Source organism: Chlamydotis macqueenii, chromosome 7 (genome assembly GCF_036417535.1).
Source record: "Chlamydotis macqueenii isolate bChlMac1 chromosome 7, bChlMac1.mat, whole genome shotgun sequence".
Classification (NCBI taxonomy): domain Eukaryota; kingdom Metazoa; phylum Chordata; class Aves; order Otidiformes; family Otididae; genus Chlamydotis; species Chlamydotis macqueenii.
Genome location: NC_141562.1, coordinates 22,907,033 through 22,926,343, shown reverse-complemented (window position 1 = coordinate 22,926,343; position 19,311 = coordinate 22,907,033). Strand labels below are relative to the sequence as shown.

General features: G+C 34.1%; 1 protein-coding gene across 6 annotated transcripts in view; it reads right to left on the bottom strand.

Annotated features, from left to right (window-relative positions):
• Positions 1–19,311, bottom strand: part of CPEB3 (cytoplasmic polyadenylation element binding protein 3) — a 97,172-nt gene that overhangs the window by 41,152 nt on the left and 36,709 nt on the right. For all 6 annotated transcript variants that reach the window (XM_086752414.1, XM_086752413.1, XM_086752412.1 and 3 more), the window contains exon 4: positions 10,418–10,474. In XM_086752414.1, coding sequence (XP_086608540.1) covers positions 10,418–10,474 — 57 coding nt within the window. The remainder of the gene's footprint in view (positions 1–10,417; positions 10,475–19,311) is intronic.

Genomic DNA, 19,311 nt, shown 5'->3' with positions numbered 1-19,311 from the left:
GAAAACAAATCTCCTGAAAGGTTTCAAAATTCAACACAAAAGTGATTCTTTCTTAGGTACCTCACAGAGCATTACAGTAATCATGAAAACATAGCTGCTTTAAGAAGTGATGACCATGTAAAATGTGAAATTGTTGCAAGCAGGCACTGATCAGTTGTGCAATGCCCAGAACAATCACCACTGTTAGTGTTTCTCTATCCCCTTACAACTTTAACTCTGACAGGTACAAAGTTACGTAACCACTCTGTCCCAAATTGCATGTACTCAAACACAAAGGAACAATACACTCTTTTTTTACCTCCTGATAACCTTCCCAGAAGCTGAGTGTATTCTTACAAATATGAAACAGTATATTGAAGAGAACTCTAAGCTTTTAACAAACAAGCAAAACAAACTTGCCAGGCTCCAAATCTTGCAAAGCAATTAGGTACATTTAGTGCTAATGCTATTGGAATTCTCAAAAATCTGCAGCTAAGATTACCCATTTTTGCAATAAATCAAAACACACTCAAGTGAAATGTTCAAATTTTAACTGCATCTCAAGGAAAGGTATATGAAACTGATTAAAAAGGACTTTAAAGGCTTGCATTTTGCAAACATCTATCTGTCATTCAAAGAGAAGGGGTCTACTAGTGGCATGAGAAAGCACTTGCAAAATTTTATGAAGAGCCACAAAACTCTTTTGAGATATGTGGTTTATGAGACGAGCATAGCTGCATGACACACAGAAGCACACATGCACCCAAGATAGCCCTCAAGGATTCAGAAGGAAGGAGTGACTTAACAACCCTTGCCTATGGTCGTAGAAAGGCAGAGGACCAGAACATCCACAGTGTGACAATATTGGCAAGAGAAGAAAAGTTACGTGGACGAGGGAAGTTCCTCTGCTGTTTAAAGTTACTCTTGCTCAGTTAACACACATCCTGAAAACTAAGAACACAATCAAGCAACAGAACATTGCTTATCATATATCAACAAGTAAACCAACTTCATTTTTCAGCTCACTACTTAGGCTGGGAATAAGTTTGGGTTTGCCCCCTTGTTTGTGTTGGAAGGTTCCAACACAAAAGGGATATTGTGTAATTTGTGTGATAAAAGCAAACCATGTAAATAAATACCAGAATTGCATAAATGATTTCTGAGAATTATTATTAGTAAGGCAGGTGTTCTGCAATTTATTTGAAACAGATGAAGCCAAGTGACACCCTACAGAAAAGAGAGGACTTTGACTGAAACATAGTCTCATAAACTTAGTGTATGTTATAACATGGACATAAACCATATAGCTCAGCTAGAATACCTACAAGAGCTCATATGCAATGCCCTGCTGGGTGACACCAATGAACCATCCAGACAAGTATTCAGTTTTCAATAGTAACACCAGAAAGAGTGTGCTAGACTGGTCGCTATCAGTGACACGTTACTCTCCTATTACCTTAGTAGACATAGTCATTGGATGAAGCACGTTAGGAGGTCTACTTCTAGTATCTGCTTAAAGTCCTTTTCTTAACAATTTGTCTGTCCTGGTTTCACCAGGACAACTAATCTCTAGTTAAAGGTTCAATTTTTAGGGATCAGAAACCATGGGGAAAAGTTCCCCTAGGAAGACAGCTAGGTACACAAGGGCCAAAGCAGAACAATTAACAAGCTCGACAAACACAATCACCTTCTTAAAACATATTTTTTTATGAAGCCAATCAATCACATGCTTATATTTATTCAACATGTTACTCTCACTACCATCAAGATGTTCCGCATAGAAACTTGCGTATTGTTCACCTACATCAACCAGATCAAAAGCTTTCAGCAGCTTCATTGCGGCTTAATTAATAACTTGTAAGATTGAAATTTCTGAAGAATCTTTTCAAATGCACCAAACCTTATTAAAAATCTGACAGCTTAAGTCTATAGACAAGCTGATGTACTTCCAGTATGTTTATATAGGAGATAATATTGCCAAATTAATTTGTTGACTTGTCTTTTAAATCAGATTCTAACAACAACATAAAACTGGCAAGCTGTGAAAGATCCTTTTCACAGATTTCAGCAGAGGTATGGACAGGATTAATTTGTGTTAGAGTCTGAAGACTGCATGATGCTTCTTACTGAAAAAACTCTGTAAAATTAAGAAACGGAAAACACATTTACTATAATGTTGTTAAAATTATGTTGGGCCATTAAAATAATCTGTACTGGTTAGGCACACTCCTTAAAAATTTTTCGTTATTTTAGATGAACAAAAAAAAGTCTAAACCATGAGATCTCATATATCAAATAAGACAGTAACTTACAAATTACTGACATCTGATCTTGGTGAGACTTCTTTTCTATTTTTTTTTTCCATTGCTGTATTATAATATGGGATTGGATCTGCACATTGTACACGGATCAAATAGTTAGCATTTCAAGGAAATAATAAATTTGTGAATCTATAAAAAAGTAACTCAGAAGAACTACACCTATACTATTTCCGTATCAGAGCTAAAATTGAATCTGATCAGGTAATTTCAAAAACAGAAATAAGGGACACCATTTATTTATATTATCACGTTTCACGGAAGACTTAAATAGAAATTACTTTGAGATTTTAAAAATCATTCTCTCTTCACTGTTGGTACTTATCTTGTTCATGCAATAATGTGTCCACAATATCAAAAGACACACATTTCAAGAAATCTTAAAGACACTTCTTAAATTTACTGAAAATACCACTATGAAAAAAAAAAGTCAACATTTCTAAATTTGAAATTTTGGAGCTAGAAAGGCTAAGGGAAAGTTTATTTGACAAAACTAGGAACCTCCTTGATTTTTATCGGGTACCAGAATCTTATTTTTAACTTGGAAAACTCATTTGTAATCTTGAAGCAGTCAGCAGTTCATAGCAATACTTGCTTTAGGACAGTATGCGTTGTCCAATAATTTTCTAAGATGAGAAAGGAAAATATGTCAAGCTTTTTCATTCAAATAGTGGGTCTCTGAAGCTCTTAGAGATCTGGAAGTTTACAAGTGAATCACAATGCCAGTGAAAATGAATTAATGAACTGACAGAAGATGATAGAATCAAGTATAGTTATGCAATGTATCTTTGCTATAATAATATCTGTGTAGCACACACCTTGAACTCAAGGAAGAACTCGTTTGCTAAAGTAACAAAAAGTAAGTGAACAGACTAATCTACAAACTCTACTTCTATGTTATTAGAATACATAGACTGAGGTCTAGTATTTGTGTGGATATAACAAGAAACGCAGATGTAAGAAGATCATGCAATATAGTGAGAATTTCTATCAATTGATTTGAAGATTTCCTTTGGGTCATAATAAATTCTGAGATGAGACATATGAATATTGTATCTTTGTAAAGTACTACATTTCTTTTAAACTTTGGGCCACATATTCAAAGTTTCTTTGGGAAACATTCTTAACTTTGTTAATTTCAGTCAATTCATTTGCTATAACGTACATAAATAAAGTTTATTTTTATATTTACTATTTTAAAAGTATCTATCATTCCCCAACCTGTCTCAAATTACCCATGCAGAAAAATTACAGTTGTATTCCAGCAAGACAAATCCAAAGTTTTCTTTGATCACTCTGTTACTCCATGCTACTCTGTCTGAATGGTAAAGCTTATCTAAAACTGTCAAAATGTGGAGGGGGAAAAAAAAAATTAAAAAAATCACTGAATAAGAGCTAGGTAAAGAACATTTTATTTAAAAAGTGGATTTTCATACAGTTGGAGGTATATGAAAGGTAGCAGCTGAAGCAGAAGCACTTTGAGTAACTCAATTCATAGCAATCAACATAAAAAATTATATGCCCATAAATTTAGCATAAAGTCAATATTTTTACTATCTAAAATAAGAGTCAGCGTTGATAAGAACAGTTTGCATACAAACATGAGACCAGTGCTTGAACGAGCATAAATTTACTGCATAGAAAGTACTATTTCTTGAGTAATAATTTCTGGATTTTTATCTAGACAAGAAGCAAGCTGATAAATTAACATGACATGATAAAACTGAATAAGTCATGTGCATAAAAGTATTGGGAAAAATAAGAATTACGTTTGGGAGAATAAAGAATTAAACTTGGTTCACTCTAACTTTTGGGTTCCTTGCCACAGTATGTTTGTACTGAGCTTTATGTGCACAGAAATCTACTTGCTTCCAAAGAAAGTTTTCTATATATTAATCTGTTATTTGCAGAACACTCACCCCACTTTGTCAGAGCTAGCATTTGCAATTATTTTAAGTTCAGCATGTTTCAGCATTTGAGATTTGAGGGGTTATTTTTCATGATGAGCAATCCAACAGAACAGCTTGTTTAAGAAAATAATGCTCGTTCTTCATCTTTTTCTACAGCGAGAAAAGCTGTTCACAAAGAACAAGACTTCTATCCTCCAGTCTTTTTAAAGAGGTCTTTGAAAGAAAACATACAGTCCAAATAATTTGGGATTTGAGATTGGGATGAACTATTGCTCATGTAAGAGTGGTTCAAAAGATGGTTCTCAATTTCCACTGATAGATGGCTGGACATGCAGATGGGCACTGCAATAATTTGGTGATACTGACCTCAACAGTCCCTTCTGGTTCGCTTTTATCCAATGCCAGCAATCAAGCATCACAATAACCTCCCTGATAATGTATGATGACATACATACACAATTGAATCCCATCATCGGAAAAATACGATCTACATGCAAGCTGTATGCAGTTAAGGCCCACACATTGGACCTCAAACACATGAACTACATTTGATACTCAAAACTATTGTTTGAACAGCCTAGGTCTTTTTTCATTAGGCATATTGAGCACCAAGCATCTGTACAGGAGGGAAGGCTTACCTATTTTAATTTCTTTGTTATAGTTTTAAAAATAGATTAATGATAAAGTCACATTTCTAACAGCCAGGCTGATAGGAACTTCCTTCATACTGCCTCCAATCTACCAAACCTAATTCTGGACTGCAGTCTCACCTCTTCTAGCATCATATGTAATGCCTGTGGAATAGCCTGGCAAATCTTGTTCTTAAAATTCTGCAGAAACAGATGGCACTCACCCACAATAGAGACAATCATACAGATGAAAGAAAAGCACATCTGTGAGCTTATGAGGCAGGAAACGCACTGGGGAAAAAAACCCCAAACAGTAAGGTAGTGAAGAGCTACAACGTTGGATTAAAAGGAAGAAAATGTAAGAGATGTTCCACTACTAGAAAAAGACTAGCAGTCAGTGATACTGCCTTCAGTAACAGCCAAATCAGATCTCAGAAAGTGCAGATGCTAATACAAAAAAAAAAATTGAGGGGAAGGAAGAAGAAAAAGCATGTTTTATTGGTCCCCTGCCTTCCCCCTCCCTCTTTTTTTTTTTTTTTTTAATTTTAAATTAAACAGATATAGAAGGGGCTTCGAGGTATCAACTAGCACACCTGACAGCCCCCAAGGCAGCATCAATATTAACTGTTTGTACAGCTACTTCTGAAAAACTTAACAAGGTTATGTATAAAGTAACAGCTCACACACTCTGGGACTCTTACGAACCCTGCTGCCTTTCCTATGTCACACTTTACATCATTCATTTTTTGCGTTCAGTTAAATAAACTCTGATCTCTGCACAATTAAAGCAGGTCTAATTTTGCAAACCATATTAGCTGTCTCAGTATCTTTCATTCCTTTATAGCTTTCCTTACATGTTAATTAGCTAGTAATACACTAGTAACCCAACTTGATAATTGGGCTAAAGAGCTCAGCAAATTCCTGCATGCAGGTACCAAACTATTAGAAGAGATTGATGCCTCAAAATGTAGCCATGCACTTTCCCAGAATATTATCACTACAAAACCCAAGCTTTCAATAGCTATTAAACTGCCAATCCAAGATTTTGCAAGACAAAAAGAATTCAATAAACTTTCTATTCCGAGTGGTTAATTTCAAGGTGTATCAATAGCATTGGCAAAAGATTTAAATATAAAATGTTATTTCAACAACTTGGTTATATCTATACAGTGTATGTGCTTGAAAACAATATATCAGAATATAGGAAGAGCCAAGTACAACAGCTATTAACAAGATAAGGCAATTTCAAAACCAACAGAAGCATGAAAATAAAAAATTAAATTGTTTTGCTGCCATTACACTTTCTGTCATAGCATGATGACTTCCCCGTATAATTATTCTCTGTATTAGTAAAACAAAAATAAAATCTCTACACAAACATCTAAAAAGGTGCCCCAAACCCTTGCCTTAATGTATTTTTCAAATTATTTTATTCAGAACAAACAGAACTAAATGACACTAATGAAAAGAAGAAAAGATAGTCAGATGGAGAGCAAACAGTACCAGACATCACAGATGACACATTTTCATATGAGACAAGAATGAACATTGGAAGCAGATGGAACATTTGAAGCCCAACAGCAGTGCAAAGTCACTGTACAGAGGAGCTTTAGGAGAAAAAATAAAAATAAAAAAATCCAGCATTTCACAAAGGGTGTTTTCTCATTTGTTGGTTTAACTACCTTTAGTCTAAACTCATTTTACAGAAGTTTGTTTGGGATCCCAGAAAAAGAGATCAGTGCTTCCTTAGAAAGATCAAACACCCTCGTTTATTCCTCATCTCCCTTTTTCACCCGCTATACTTCTCTCCCACTGAAGTTTGTTGTTGGCTTTCTGGAGTTCACAAGAAGCACTAAAGATAGCTCACTACCTAGCACATAGGTGACTGTGTATTCATGTCCATCATTTAGTCCTATTTATATAGTTAATTAAAAAGGAGCACATATTAACTCAAGAGAGCGTCCATTGTCCCCCAAACACAAGCAACTGCTGCCGGAGTGTATGACTGCAAATGGGAGCAAATACTAGCAAGAGAAGGGGATGGAGGACATCTTTGAGTTAATTTTTGGTAAAGCAAATTAATTTATTTTCAGGTTTTGCTTAGTATCGTAAACATAACTTAATTAGTATTGCAAATATCTACAAAAAGTATCATCAATAGATGGCTTCTCTTTAAGTTCATATATGAATTTACATAAATAAGATCAATAATTCAATTTATGCCACATTTCCCCTAGAAATTACAGTATCAATTCTATTTAATAAGGTGCTGTAGATGAAAGTTTATAAAAACTGTTCTACTGTTTAGCTCAGTGTGAAAGACATTAGTAAAAAGTTAACAGACAAATGTCACTACTTGATTAAAAACACTACTTCAATTACAGACATTTCAACTAGAGGTAGTATAGACAAAAGCTATATTTTTCCCCCATTTGTACAACATTTCAAATCTAAATATTTGCATCTTGCTTTTTTAAAAACGCTCTTTAAGATTATGCTCAGATGTCTCTGAATATTTGAACACTGCACTCCTCAATAGAAGCCTAATTCTGATAGAGAACTTCGAGGGCTTCTACAATATAAACATGGTTATACACATGTACAACAGCTTGTGTATGTACACAAGCATAATGCCGTTAACAACAAGAAGAGGGTCAAAATAATTATGCATTTAAAAGTAATCTGTTCTATCTCACTAATTTTACTATTTCAGAACTCATTGCTTTGAGATGATGATGATTTACAGCTTTGCACAATGATGAACAATGTGGTGGTAGTATGCTCTACACTAAGCCCTGCCAACTAAGGAAGTAACATCTTCCCTCAAACCAAACAATCCAGCTTCAACATTGACAGACAGTAACTCAAGACAGTCCGTCAGGAAAATCCATAGTTTCAGTAGGCTGTAAGCAATAAATAAGAATACCAGTTGAAGCACAGTTGAAAGTGTTGCCATAAAGCAAGAGAAGGAGCTAAAGAAACAAATGCTCCTCAGAAAACTTCCCCTCTCCCTACAACATGAAAGTTTTGCACTGCTGTTGGCATGAGCCTATGTTGTCTTCCAGCTTCAAATATTGTGTACACTGTTAGTCAGAAATTGAGCTCTGAGTAATAAATGTTAAAGATTAGTACTGTGTCTTCACAGGAAAAGAGGAAAAATGCTTATGTAGCAAGAACTATAAATAGAAACAGGTTGGATTTGCAGATTCAGCAGACGGTGTTTGGTTTCACTGAAATTATATATAGATATTACAAGTAGCATGACTTAAAGAAGTAATATAAGTTCTCCAGATTGTTCCAAAAGTTACTGGAATTAAATGAAATCTCTTTGGGGAATTTTTATTTTATTTTACCGATTTTTTTTTTTTTCAAACACAAACCACAACCAATCCAGCACAGGAAATAATATTTCTTCTTGGATTAACTTTCCTTAGTATATTTCCCCTGGCAAAGGTAATGGGAATTACACAGTTCTAAATTTCTCAGTTTTAGCTGCATACAAAAGAGGATTTAAATCACAGACTTAAGCTTATGTACTTGAATACTTGCTTTTATTCTCAACTCTTCAAAGACTTAAGAGCAAAAACCAACAGGTTCCCATTACAATAATTCTAGCTTCTGCGCTCTCAGTAATGGCCAAAAACAGTGTGGCCTAGTGAAGAATGGGAAGGAGAAGACATGCAGGACAGGGAAAATATATGGGAACCTATCCAGACTTTTGATTTGCACTGAATTTCATTCAAAAGAACAATCACTAGTATTTTGCTTAAATTGTGTATTTATGATTCCAGGTTTATGTAAGTCTGTAAAGAGTTAATATTTCAATAAATCCATAATATTTTCAGTATTGGAAATGCACAAATATATTTTGTGGAAGTCCTTCAGTTAGCAGTACTAATCTTTTAGCCATATTTTTATAAGCAATTAGATAATATAGCTGCTGCAAAAACTTCAAAGGAATTAGACAGAAAAAAATATTTTCTTAAATATTCTTTCCATTAAAAAGGCAATTTTTTTTCCAAGTTAATCTAGCAATGACAGAAATCACTATAGAATATATTCATCCATTTAGGATAAAGGTGAGTTGTTCCAAAATGAAACAACCCTGATTGGATATAGTACAGTATATTATATAACTTTTAATATAATTTTTTCATTCCTGTCTTTCAAAAAATTTCTGTAAGACTTCATAAGAAATACTGCTATATATTCTGTATTTTAATAAATAACTCCAAATTCAATCATAATCTCCTATCTTCACAGTTATATTACTATTGCAGTCACCTTACTGAAATGCCCATGTTAGAACAAATACATTCTGAGATCAGAATTCATGTCAAACAGCAACAAACTGTACTGTATAGAAATGATTTACACACACCCACATGAGCAGCTTCCCCTTTTAATAAAGTCTGTAATTAAATGGAGCATTTCTCCCAGTTAATTACTTGATTCCCATAATTTCATGTGTCCATAAGAAAATGGGGCATATATGCTAACTACGACAACAAAAACTCTGCAAAATATCACCTCATCATTAACGGTGTAAAAATAAGAAAGAGCAGAAGCAAAGTCTTACAGGTTCCAAAAGCTGTCATTTAAAGCCAAATGTTAAAACCCTTGCGTCTTGCTTATTACGAATTTTCAGTTCTTCACATTTATTATTTTTAAATTCTGTTTGGTGCTATACAAAAAACAATCTAATTTTAGGACTCTAAAAACTTGCCATTTTCATTTATACAGAGTATAAAACTTATATAGACAGTGCAAAGGCAAAAAAAATTTAGAGAAGTTAGTGGATTAATTCTAATACTTCTAATACAACATGGTAACCAAAAATGGACATTTCAAAATAGTCAGCATTTCTTATGATTAGATGGACAAAAACTATGCTTTGATTTGCATAGTTCAGTTCTACATTATGCTGGTGGTGTCTAACACCCCACACTCCCCCATTACATGATATGAGGCTGCCTCTAGACCTTCCAGATCCATTTTGGCAGGTTTTTTTGCAGGTATGTGTTACTAACTGGATTTTTAAAATTTATTTTCCAGCACAAAGAAAAGCAATAATCTTTCAGTGAAGTTCAGCCTCACACTTCTTCCTCATCATTTAAATGTCTAAACATTCTCTCCAGTCCTGTCTACACAATGTTTTAGGGAAACCAACAAAGTAAACTCCATCAGCCAATGTAATTGTATGTAAAACTTGTAACAATTCATCTCAACAAGAAGAAATACATCTGGAGAGATATCAGAAATCAAAGTTACAGATTTAACATGCGTAAACACCCACAAAAGAGCGAACAGCAGAGATTGCTTTACAATGTTATCTATGGCAGGCATTATGAAGCTTCCAGTGGAACACAAAGCTACTACAAAACTAATATAAAGAATCACCAGTTCTACAAATAAAATCAGAGATAATTGATTTATTAAAATATTTTTAAGATAGTGCACATAAACTTCTATGCAAATATTACTACACATATGTATGTCTGACTGTATGGCTACATACACAATAAATGTAAGAAAAAATATTAAACATGACAATATTAGTCATTAGCTATCAATTACTTACTATTAAGAGCCATAATATTGTCTGTTCCTGGATGATGGAAGTTTATTCCCATACGCCCTGCAATGCAAATAAAAGTTATTTTTAATATTTTTATCTCAAAACTGAATTAAATTTATTAATATGAAAAATTGATAAAGGGGATGAAGAGTCCAGGTAGCCAAAACTTCCATTTACTGAAGAGAACTTCCCAAGAATACACATTTAAGATATTTAATACCAGAGTACATTTAGTGTTATGTACTTACAATACTGAGAAAAATCACAAAGCAAACAATTAAATAACTATTTTTAATACATCCCTTTGCTTTGTACCAGGAAATTATTATGTTTACCCTTTCAAAATAAGGCCTCAGAGTTCAACCTTGCTGCTGTTATGCCATTTATAGTAGGCTTCAAATAATGAGTCTGGAATTACAAAAACTACACTTAATTGGAAAAAATAAATCACTATTTTCCACACTATGTGTGGCAACAGAAGCTCCTGAGTTACCAGAGCACCGGAGACAGAATGCTTACCCTCTTTTTGTACTCTTCTCTAAGAATCTGCTATCACTTACTATTTGAGATAAGATATTGGGTTGGAGGGAGCATTGTTCTCATGGAGTATATTCACATGTACTTTGAAAAATATTTATTCTTGACCCATAATATGGGATCATCATATACAGAAGGTTCACCGTGAAATTCAAATGAACTCTGCTGGTGCCAGTTTCCAGGAAGCTAGAGAGATGCAAAATAGTAACAAGTCTCTCAGGTGAGATTTAACAATTGGAAAGTTGGCTTAAGATGATCTCTGCTGATTTCAGGAATTGGAAGTGGGAACAAATTCACATACTTCGTTACTTTCTTTCAAAGGAGATGCAGTTCATGAAATCTAGTTTTACCATCAAAGTAAGAAATGAGACAAATCTACTACTCTTCAGGTTAGTTTTCGTTTAGATACTACGTAACTGAGTATTAAAAACTTACCCTGAAGAAACTTTGTAACAGGGCATTTTTAATGAAACCCCCCAAAACAATTTGAAAACTGTAATTAATATTAGTCCTTGTTTGGAAAAAGATACAAAAAGGTCATTATAGACACAAACATTTATTTCAATTAAGTAATGTAAGTAACTTAAGTTACTTACAAGTGTTGTAATCCATTTCATATGCTCTCCAAACCTCTAGATTTGTTGTTAAGTTTGGGAGCTAAAGAAGCAGGCAGTTTACATTTCTTCACTACATTGGCACTCAAGACTCACTCACTATACTGAAGAACCAATATAACTATTAAGTTCCTGTAGTGTAAATTCTCTTCCACACTTCTGCAAAACCAAGTTATAACAAATAAGCTTTGACAAAGCAGAACTAAAGCCAATCTTCTCCTATCAATAAGTTAAAGCCTTCTATTTAGTCACAGAGAATATTGTTCTGTAATTAATATTGTGTCCGAACAGATGCAACATGAAGTTTCAGTACACTTCCAAAATTAAGTCACAAGCAGTTTAAGAAAAGCAAATATATTTTCTTCACGTAGTTTTCTCATTCTTTTAGAAAAAGTGTCCCCCACAATACTATTAAGCAAAGAGCACCTCCAGAAAAAAGTGGGGGCAGAAGGAAGGTAACTAAAATTTTCACTTTTACTTTCCAACTTCTGGAGCAAAGCTTCTTAAAGAGATCTTCATTAACTACTTCAGATTTCTTAATTACAGACTTAATTCTCCTATATGTATAATGTGACACTGCCGAAACATTAAAGCTATTATTTCAGTTAGCATAAGCTTGTGCTGAAATATTTCAGAAATCTTGCCAGATGGACATTCACTCCCTTTTCCTTAACAGCGTATTAATGAGCATGAAGGTAAAGAGAAAAGGTGTATAAAATAATTTATACTTGTAAACCAATATTTGTAATAGAAAAAAAAGGAAATGCTATGAAAGAACTAGAGTAAAATTTGAATGCATAATGCTTGGATGGGCCCTTCTCTTTTCCTTTGCTGAAGCTGAAATTCTGCTGTTTGACCAGTTTCAGAAATAGAATCATATCTGTGACATCTGGGTTTGTTTTTTTCCTCCCTCCAAGCTGTCACTGGACCAGGTGCTGCTTGCATGACATTTTGTCACCTGCCCTTGGCCTGCTATTTTTAAACAGTTCTTGTCAGCTATCTTTTAAGAGGAGCAGAAAATACAGAGCAGCACAAGCAGAAGGGCATGTTATCACACTGAGCTAAGCAACAGTGTGGGATAATTCTGTGCATCAGTACAATTCTATAGAAACAAATTAATGGAATACTTTCAAAAACACTTTTATTAAAAGCATTCAAAACAGACTGGTAATGCACCAATGATAAGACAGTGACCAATACTTATATAGCCTTTCATATTAGCTACAACATTGGAATATCATGCTGTTTGAAGCAAATTACTCAACTGAAAAAAGAGACCATATGCAGATTACAAAATTGCATAATTATCTGGGGAACAAGAAGAGAGAACAAAAAGTTATAAATTTATTCATTTAATGGTGCAAAGTAAAACTGTGAAATATAATTAAGAATATGTACTTTCAAGAACATATTTGGGTTAAACATAGAAATTACTATTGGAAAACAATTTTAAGAAAAGCATATGTATACTACCTGGACCTTTACGAAGTCTGTATAAGCACACATTTCTAACTGTAGTTCTAAAATGAAATCTCTAGATCAAATTCCTACTTTTCAAGAATCATAAGGACAATAAGCAGAAATTCAGAGAAGTTAGAGCACAGAAGTTATGGACTCTAGCAGTTCACTGAAGTAATAAATAGGAACCCTTCCAGTAACAAAATCCCCAGTATTCAGTGTACATCTGCCATTTTCAGTTTGCCTGTCTCGGTTTCGTAACTATCTACTGAGTATATTTTCAATTATGTACTTTTAGAACACATACTTATATTACTGCAGTTATTCTGCAACAATAATTACTCTTTTACAGAAGTCTTCTCAATTCCTCATTTAAAGAAAAATTAATCCAGTTGTATACTTCTTGCTCTTTAAACATTTCAGACTATAAACAAGAGTTTAATGATTCTTGTATAGCCCAGGCTTTTCTTTTGCATATTTTATGTTTTTAAAGTCCTTAAATTCTCTCTCCTAACAGCATTTGGAGAGACTCCTCTGGCTGGACTACTAAGGGCTCTGCTGCATGTCCAATATCATGCTTATCATGGCAGAGAGCTCGATTCCTTCTTCGAGCACATCTGAAGTATGTGCATCGTCTCTTCTGTATTATATTGGAAATAAGATGATGTTAAATGGAATTTAACTTCAGCTCATTCTTTGTAGAAAGAGATTTTGAAACAATTCTGCAATCTTTCCAATAACTTAAGGAAGTATACACTTCCCACACACGAATCTCTTCATTAAAATCTTTCACAAATAGATAATCTGGGTTTTTTTAATTGTCTAGATAATTTCAAGTTAAATCTTTCAGAAATCTTTCACAAATAGATAATCTGAGGGTTTTTTTTAATTGTCTAGATAATTTCAAGTTACATGAATAATTTTGAAAAAGAATGTTGATCCAGAAATAACAAACCTGGATATCAGGCACAGTTGCACTTTTTTGACAGTGTCTAGTGCCAGGCTCACCTATAGTGGTCCCCTTAATGTCAACTTTAAAATGCACTTTTTTAACAGATACACAAAGTTTATGAGCACCATCTGTTTACAACTAAGTGTAAAACTGATCTTTGATTTCATCTTTGTGTATATGTACTGATATTACCATTATTTTCCCATGTCTGAAACAAACACCAGTGATTAATCAGTTCCAGATCTATAACTACTGGTTTTGTTTTAAGAGATTTCCGAATTTTCTCTTTTAATTAATTTTCCCTTCCTAAGTGCTTTTTGGTTTTTTGAACTTCTGAAACCCTGGTCAGCTCCTGGATATTAACACTTACTTAGTGAAGAATTTTTAAGATTACAGGTACCTATTCTCCTAATTTTTATGTTACAATCAACGTTCCAAGAAACAATGTTCATTGGTTATATGCTGAGTAAAATTTGCACTGTTATACCTCACAGCTTTGACTGAGATCAACCACTTACACCAATTCAGCAATGTGGCATAAGATCTGCTAGAAAATAAGATCTGCTAGAAAATATCAAAGCTGGCCTGCTTTTCACCTATCCTGAACTTACTTGGAATGAGAACTTCTTCTCAAACAGTTCTTAAAATCACTGTTGATATCAATTACAAGTTATGACTACAGACTCCAGTGGCAAGGTCATATAAAACTGGCAACTGGCAACTAGGTCTACTATACTTCCTTAGTAATAATACCTCCTTTATCATTCTTTTCTCTTCTATCATATGATTTCAAACTTGGTGCCAACAAAAAGCATTACAAAACAGCAAGAGTTATTTGGATGGACAGGTAGCAAGTGGGGTAAAGCAAAGTTTAAACAAAGAAAAGTGCAAAAATTAAAGCAAGATGAGTATTCCCTCAAACATCTGAAAAGATTATTTTCACTCATATGCGCTCAGGGGGTCCAGTTTACAGCACAACCTAACACTCCCCACACATCCCCATACCCCAGCTCAACCATGAGTCTTTGCTCTATGATTCACAAATGGCCAAAAAGCATGAAGCATGTGTGTGTATATACACAAGAATTTTTATCATTTTTACCTGATTAGACCTCAGACTATTCTCTGGCCTCTTCAATCAAAAATACAGACACTTGAAACTAATGTTAGGCTAATTCAGTATACATACCCAAAACAATTTCAAAAGCAAGAATTGTGTAAGCAAGGGTCTGTGTAAAGAATTATGAAAATAAAAAGTAACTCCCTAAAGAAATCTGTTGCTGGTTTTTTTTTTTCCTTTTTTTCTTTCCCCTTCCCCTGCCTCCTTTTGTCTATCTGCCACTTGTTCACACCCATAATAATCCAACTACTTAGGACCTACATATCTTTTACACATTAACATACTCAGCAGAACTAAATACTATTGTTTGCCAGAAGGGAAATATGAAGAACTATTACTGTGTTTACACGTATATATTTTTACTGTGCAAATACATATTGTGGCAATGTGAACAGAAGTGCAGAATTATCAGCTATGAATGTCAGTAACAAAGCTTGCTGATACTAACTTCTTCCTATCACTTCCTATCACTTCCTATCATATGCCATCAGTACAGAAAGCAACCTATAAAATATAATAGCATATACATTACAACAAAATGCACTCTTCATGAGTAAATTACACTGCTTCAGTAAAACATAAAGGTCTTGCATATGTTTAAGTAGTGAAAACATTTTTAGCTTGAAAACAGTTTTATTTTCAAAATATTAGTACTTTAAAAGCAAGACCTGATGAACATTAAAAGATATTTCATTTACTTGTAAGGGGTAGACAAGTATATGTACACATATACCCACTCTATATGTAGTTTTAGAACTGTACTTAGAAGAGCAATATTGATACTCTAATTGGGGAGTTTGCAGGGAATAAAATAAACCAATATGAAAGCAGACTTTTCCATTAGCAATCTATGCTAAAATATACATAACCCTCAAAACAGTAGAGAAGTGAAGAATTAAAAAAGAAAATGAGCTTTAGGGCTCTGTGAGGCCAGACTTCAATAGTATAAGGAAAAAATGGAAATAAATGGAAGGAAAAAATTGCTATCTGTATCATCACTCCTTAAACTAGACAAAGCAAACAAAAAACCCCACCAATCCTTCGCAAAACAGATTCAGCAGGTTAAAGGTAAGAACATGCTGAACACCAGCAGCAAGTCTGGAAGTATGACCATACTACAGTATCATGGAAGAAAGCACTTATTTTAATTCAGGAAATATGAACCATTTAATGGTCGTATTATGCACTGAAAAAAATATTAAAGAGGATTTTCTTAAATAAGCAGAGTTTAAAATGGAAAGGAAACAAGTATGTCTCCATTTAAAGGATTAGCTTCAGTGGTCTAATTTTACACATATATAGATGTGCAAACACATCTGTCTGCTCACTCTGTCATGTGCATTATCAGAAAGATGTCCAATGAACACCGAGATTTTGAGAAACACTGTTACAGTGCACTTTTTTTTTTCCCCCTAATAAAAGTGTTGCAAAAAGCTCTAACTGGGTGGCACCATTTCTAGGACTAAGATGACAACATTTGTTCTATTTGCATGACCTTTGTGTTCAGCTGCTGACTGCAAACACAAATACGATCCATTCACCTTCACTTTTCTCAGGTCACATGGGAAACTCACTGCTTTGCTTACAAAAAGCTTATGACCAATTAGAGCTGAACAAAATCTGGTGGCATACATTGAAGTTAACTGTAGATCAAGATGGAAAAGTAAAGGTCCATTCTATATGTATTAGAATATTGTCTAAGTTGCACATAATCTTCAAACATTGCTGTCAAACCTCATAAACAACATAGTTAAATGAAATGTAAACAGGGAATCTTAAATTTTACTTAGTTTTCATATGATCTGATACAGTCTTTGCAAGAGTTAAAAAGTAGTATCTCAGTAACTTCAGCTTTCTGTCATGGAAATACATGGGTATCATTCATATTAAGAATTGAAAATCAAGATAAAAAGTTTCCCCCACAGATGCTTTTTCTACCTCTGAACTCCTGTACATTTGTATTCAAAGTCTCAAACAATCTCAGAAAAACAAATGTTAAGATAGTCAGGGAGCATGATACATTCTACTGAAATATTATAATACAATCAGCACATATTTTATGTATCCTTCTACAGTATGATGTCCATTAGAATTAGTTTTAATAAAGCCTTGAAATTCTCCTTGTACATGTATTGTCTCCAAATACTCGTACTTGAGGATGTGTCATACTGATCCTTTATAAAAACCTCAGAATTTTTGTTAGTCAGGGATTTGCACATTATAAAGTTTGTTTCCATTCTGATTTAGAATAATCCTCAATATTACAGTTATCTACTGCAACAGTAAATTTAAAATAAATATTTTGAAGGGATATGATTTCTCTCCTCCATTTTATATTTTGATTCAATTTCATGACCCGTCAGCAGCACATGTGCGTAGCATATGATCTAACACAGTTGAAATATTTAATTATTTAAAAATAGAACAAAGGCAGCTGCTAGTTACTTGTGATCAAAATATTTTTATAGATCAGAATGCCTCTGTTTGTGTTGTAATGCAATAGTTTGACATGGATAAACATATTGCAACAGTGACATGTTACACCATACACAGGGGACATTTTGATGTAGGAAAGAAATGTTTTAGTCAGTAATGAGTAACATCTACCTATAGCTATTCTGACAGTCCAGTTTTGCCCTAAAGCATTAGGTAGAAGCAGTATGTAAATACCAACAGGTTATAAAATCCTGCAAATACGTCCTGTCCTCATTAAAGCAAAACTCTCTCCTATGTTTTTGTAGCATATAACATATTATATTTGCAACCAAAAAAATAAATAAGACCATTCCAGAAAAATATCTTAGAAAATATTGCAGACTTCGGTCATATAGGCCTGGTTATGACTGACATTGGGAACAACAAGATACCAGTAATTTGCCTTTAACTAGAAGCAGCTTAGCAATTCCTTTACTGGACTTTTTTCCTCCTTTTTGAAAGGAGAAAAGGATTTATAAGTATTGACTGATAGAGAATAAAAAAGTTTAAGCTGGTCTTGATGGCAGAGAAAGCAAGTAAGGAAGTCTGCCTAACTGCCTTGGGAGAAAGGAAAACGAGACTTCCTTTTTAATGAGTTTACATTCTTAAGTCTCAAAGCATGAAAATGGCAAACAATTTGTGAAGTTACACAGTTTCCAGTCTACAAGCATAGAATGACAGGAACCTACAGCAGGGTACCCCTATATGGCAAGAAAAGTTGAGAAAAAGAAATCAGTTTTAGATATAAACAGAATAAGATCTGACACTGAAAACCTTCTCCCAAGACTAGGCTCAAGATAAAATGCAACATAGATGGATAAGCTGGTAATTTATCTAAGTCCAGAAACCTCAGAGCTAGGTATCAAATCTCTCTTACAGCAAGAAACACCCAAAAAGAACTAAGTGACCCTAGCTCTCCTAGCTGGAGAGCACCAAGCTAGCCTGCCAATCAGACTGAGTTAGCACTCGCTCAATATAAGTAATTCAATATTGCAAGACTGAGAATCAGTTAGTTTCTGCTGCAGTAACAATCCTTCAGCCTTTCTCTTTTTCAACACTTGAAATCAACACTCTCCCAAAAAAAGTCACTTAATCACATGCTCTCTCAAGGCCAGGCTGATAATTCTTTAAAAAAAAGTGACCTGCTTTGGTGAGCTTGAAATAAACTCAATTTTCATGGCCTGCAGGACAAAGTCTGATCATCCCTCAGATTCAGAGAAGGAATGAAGCTTTAACTACTACAAACAAGAAGATGGACTCTTCCTTTCTCACCCCCTAGCTTCTACCCCACTGCCAATGAACAATGCAGAACATGAGGAACTTGCATACTAAAATGAGAAGAAAATATCCCAGAACCATTTCAATTTGGTCTTCACATCAGAATCTTTTACAGTTAACCCTCCCATCTACATTCTAATCTAGAGCTCTTGTTCTATATCCACTAAAATTATTTTTTGTTTCAAGTATCTGCTGGGACGTGAGGGGGCAGATATGCCAAGAGAGCCTATTCTCCAACCAAAGTTTCAAACTTCAGATAAACTACCTGCAATATTTTACTGATGAACAGATATACAGACAGTACTTCTAAAAATACACATTTACTAAAGACTTCGTTGCCAGCAGCAGGTTAAAATGATCCTAAAATAGCTGCAACTGGCTTTGTAACATGCACTGGAGACTCCAAGACACATATCTTTTCTAAAATTAAATCATTCTGTGTTTTCAAAATTAGGGGCTTTTC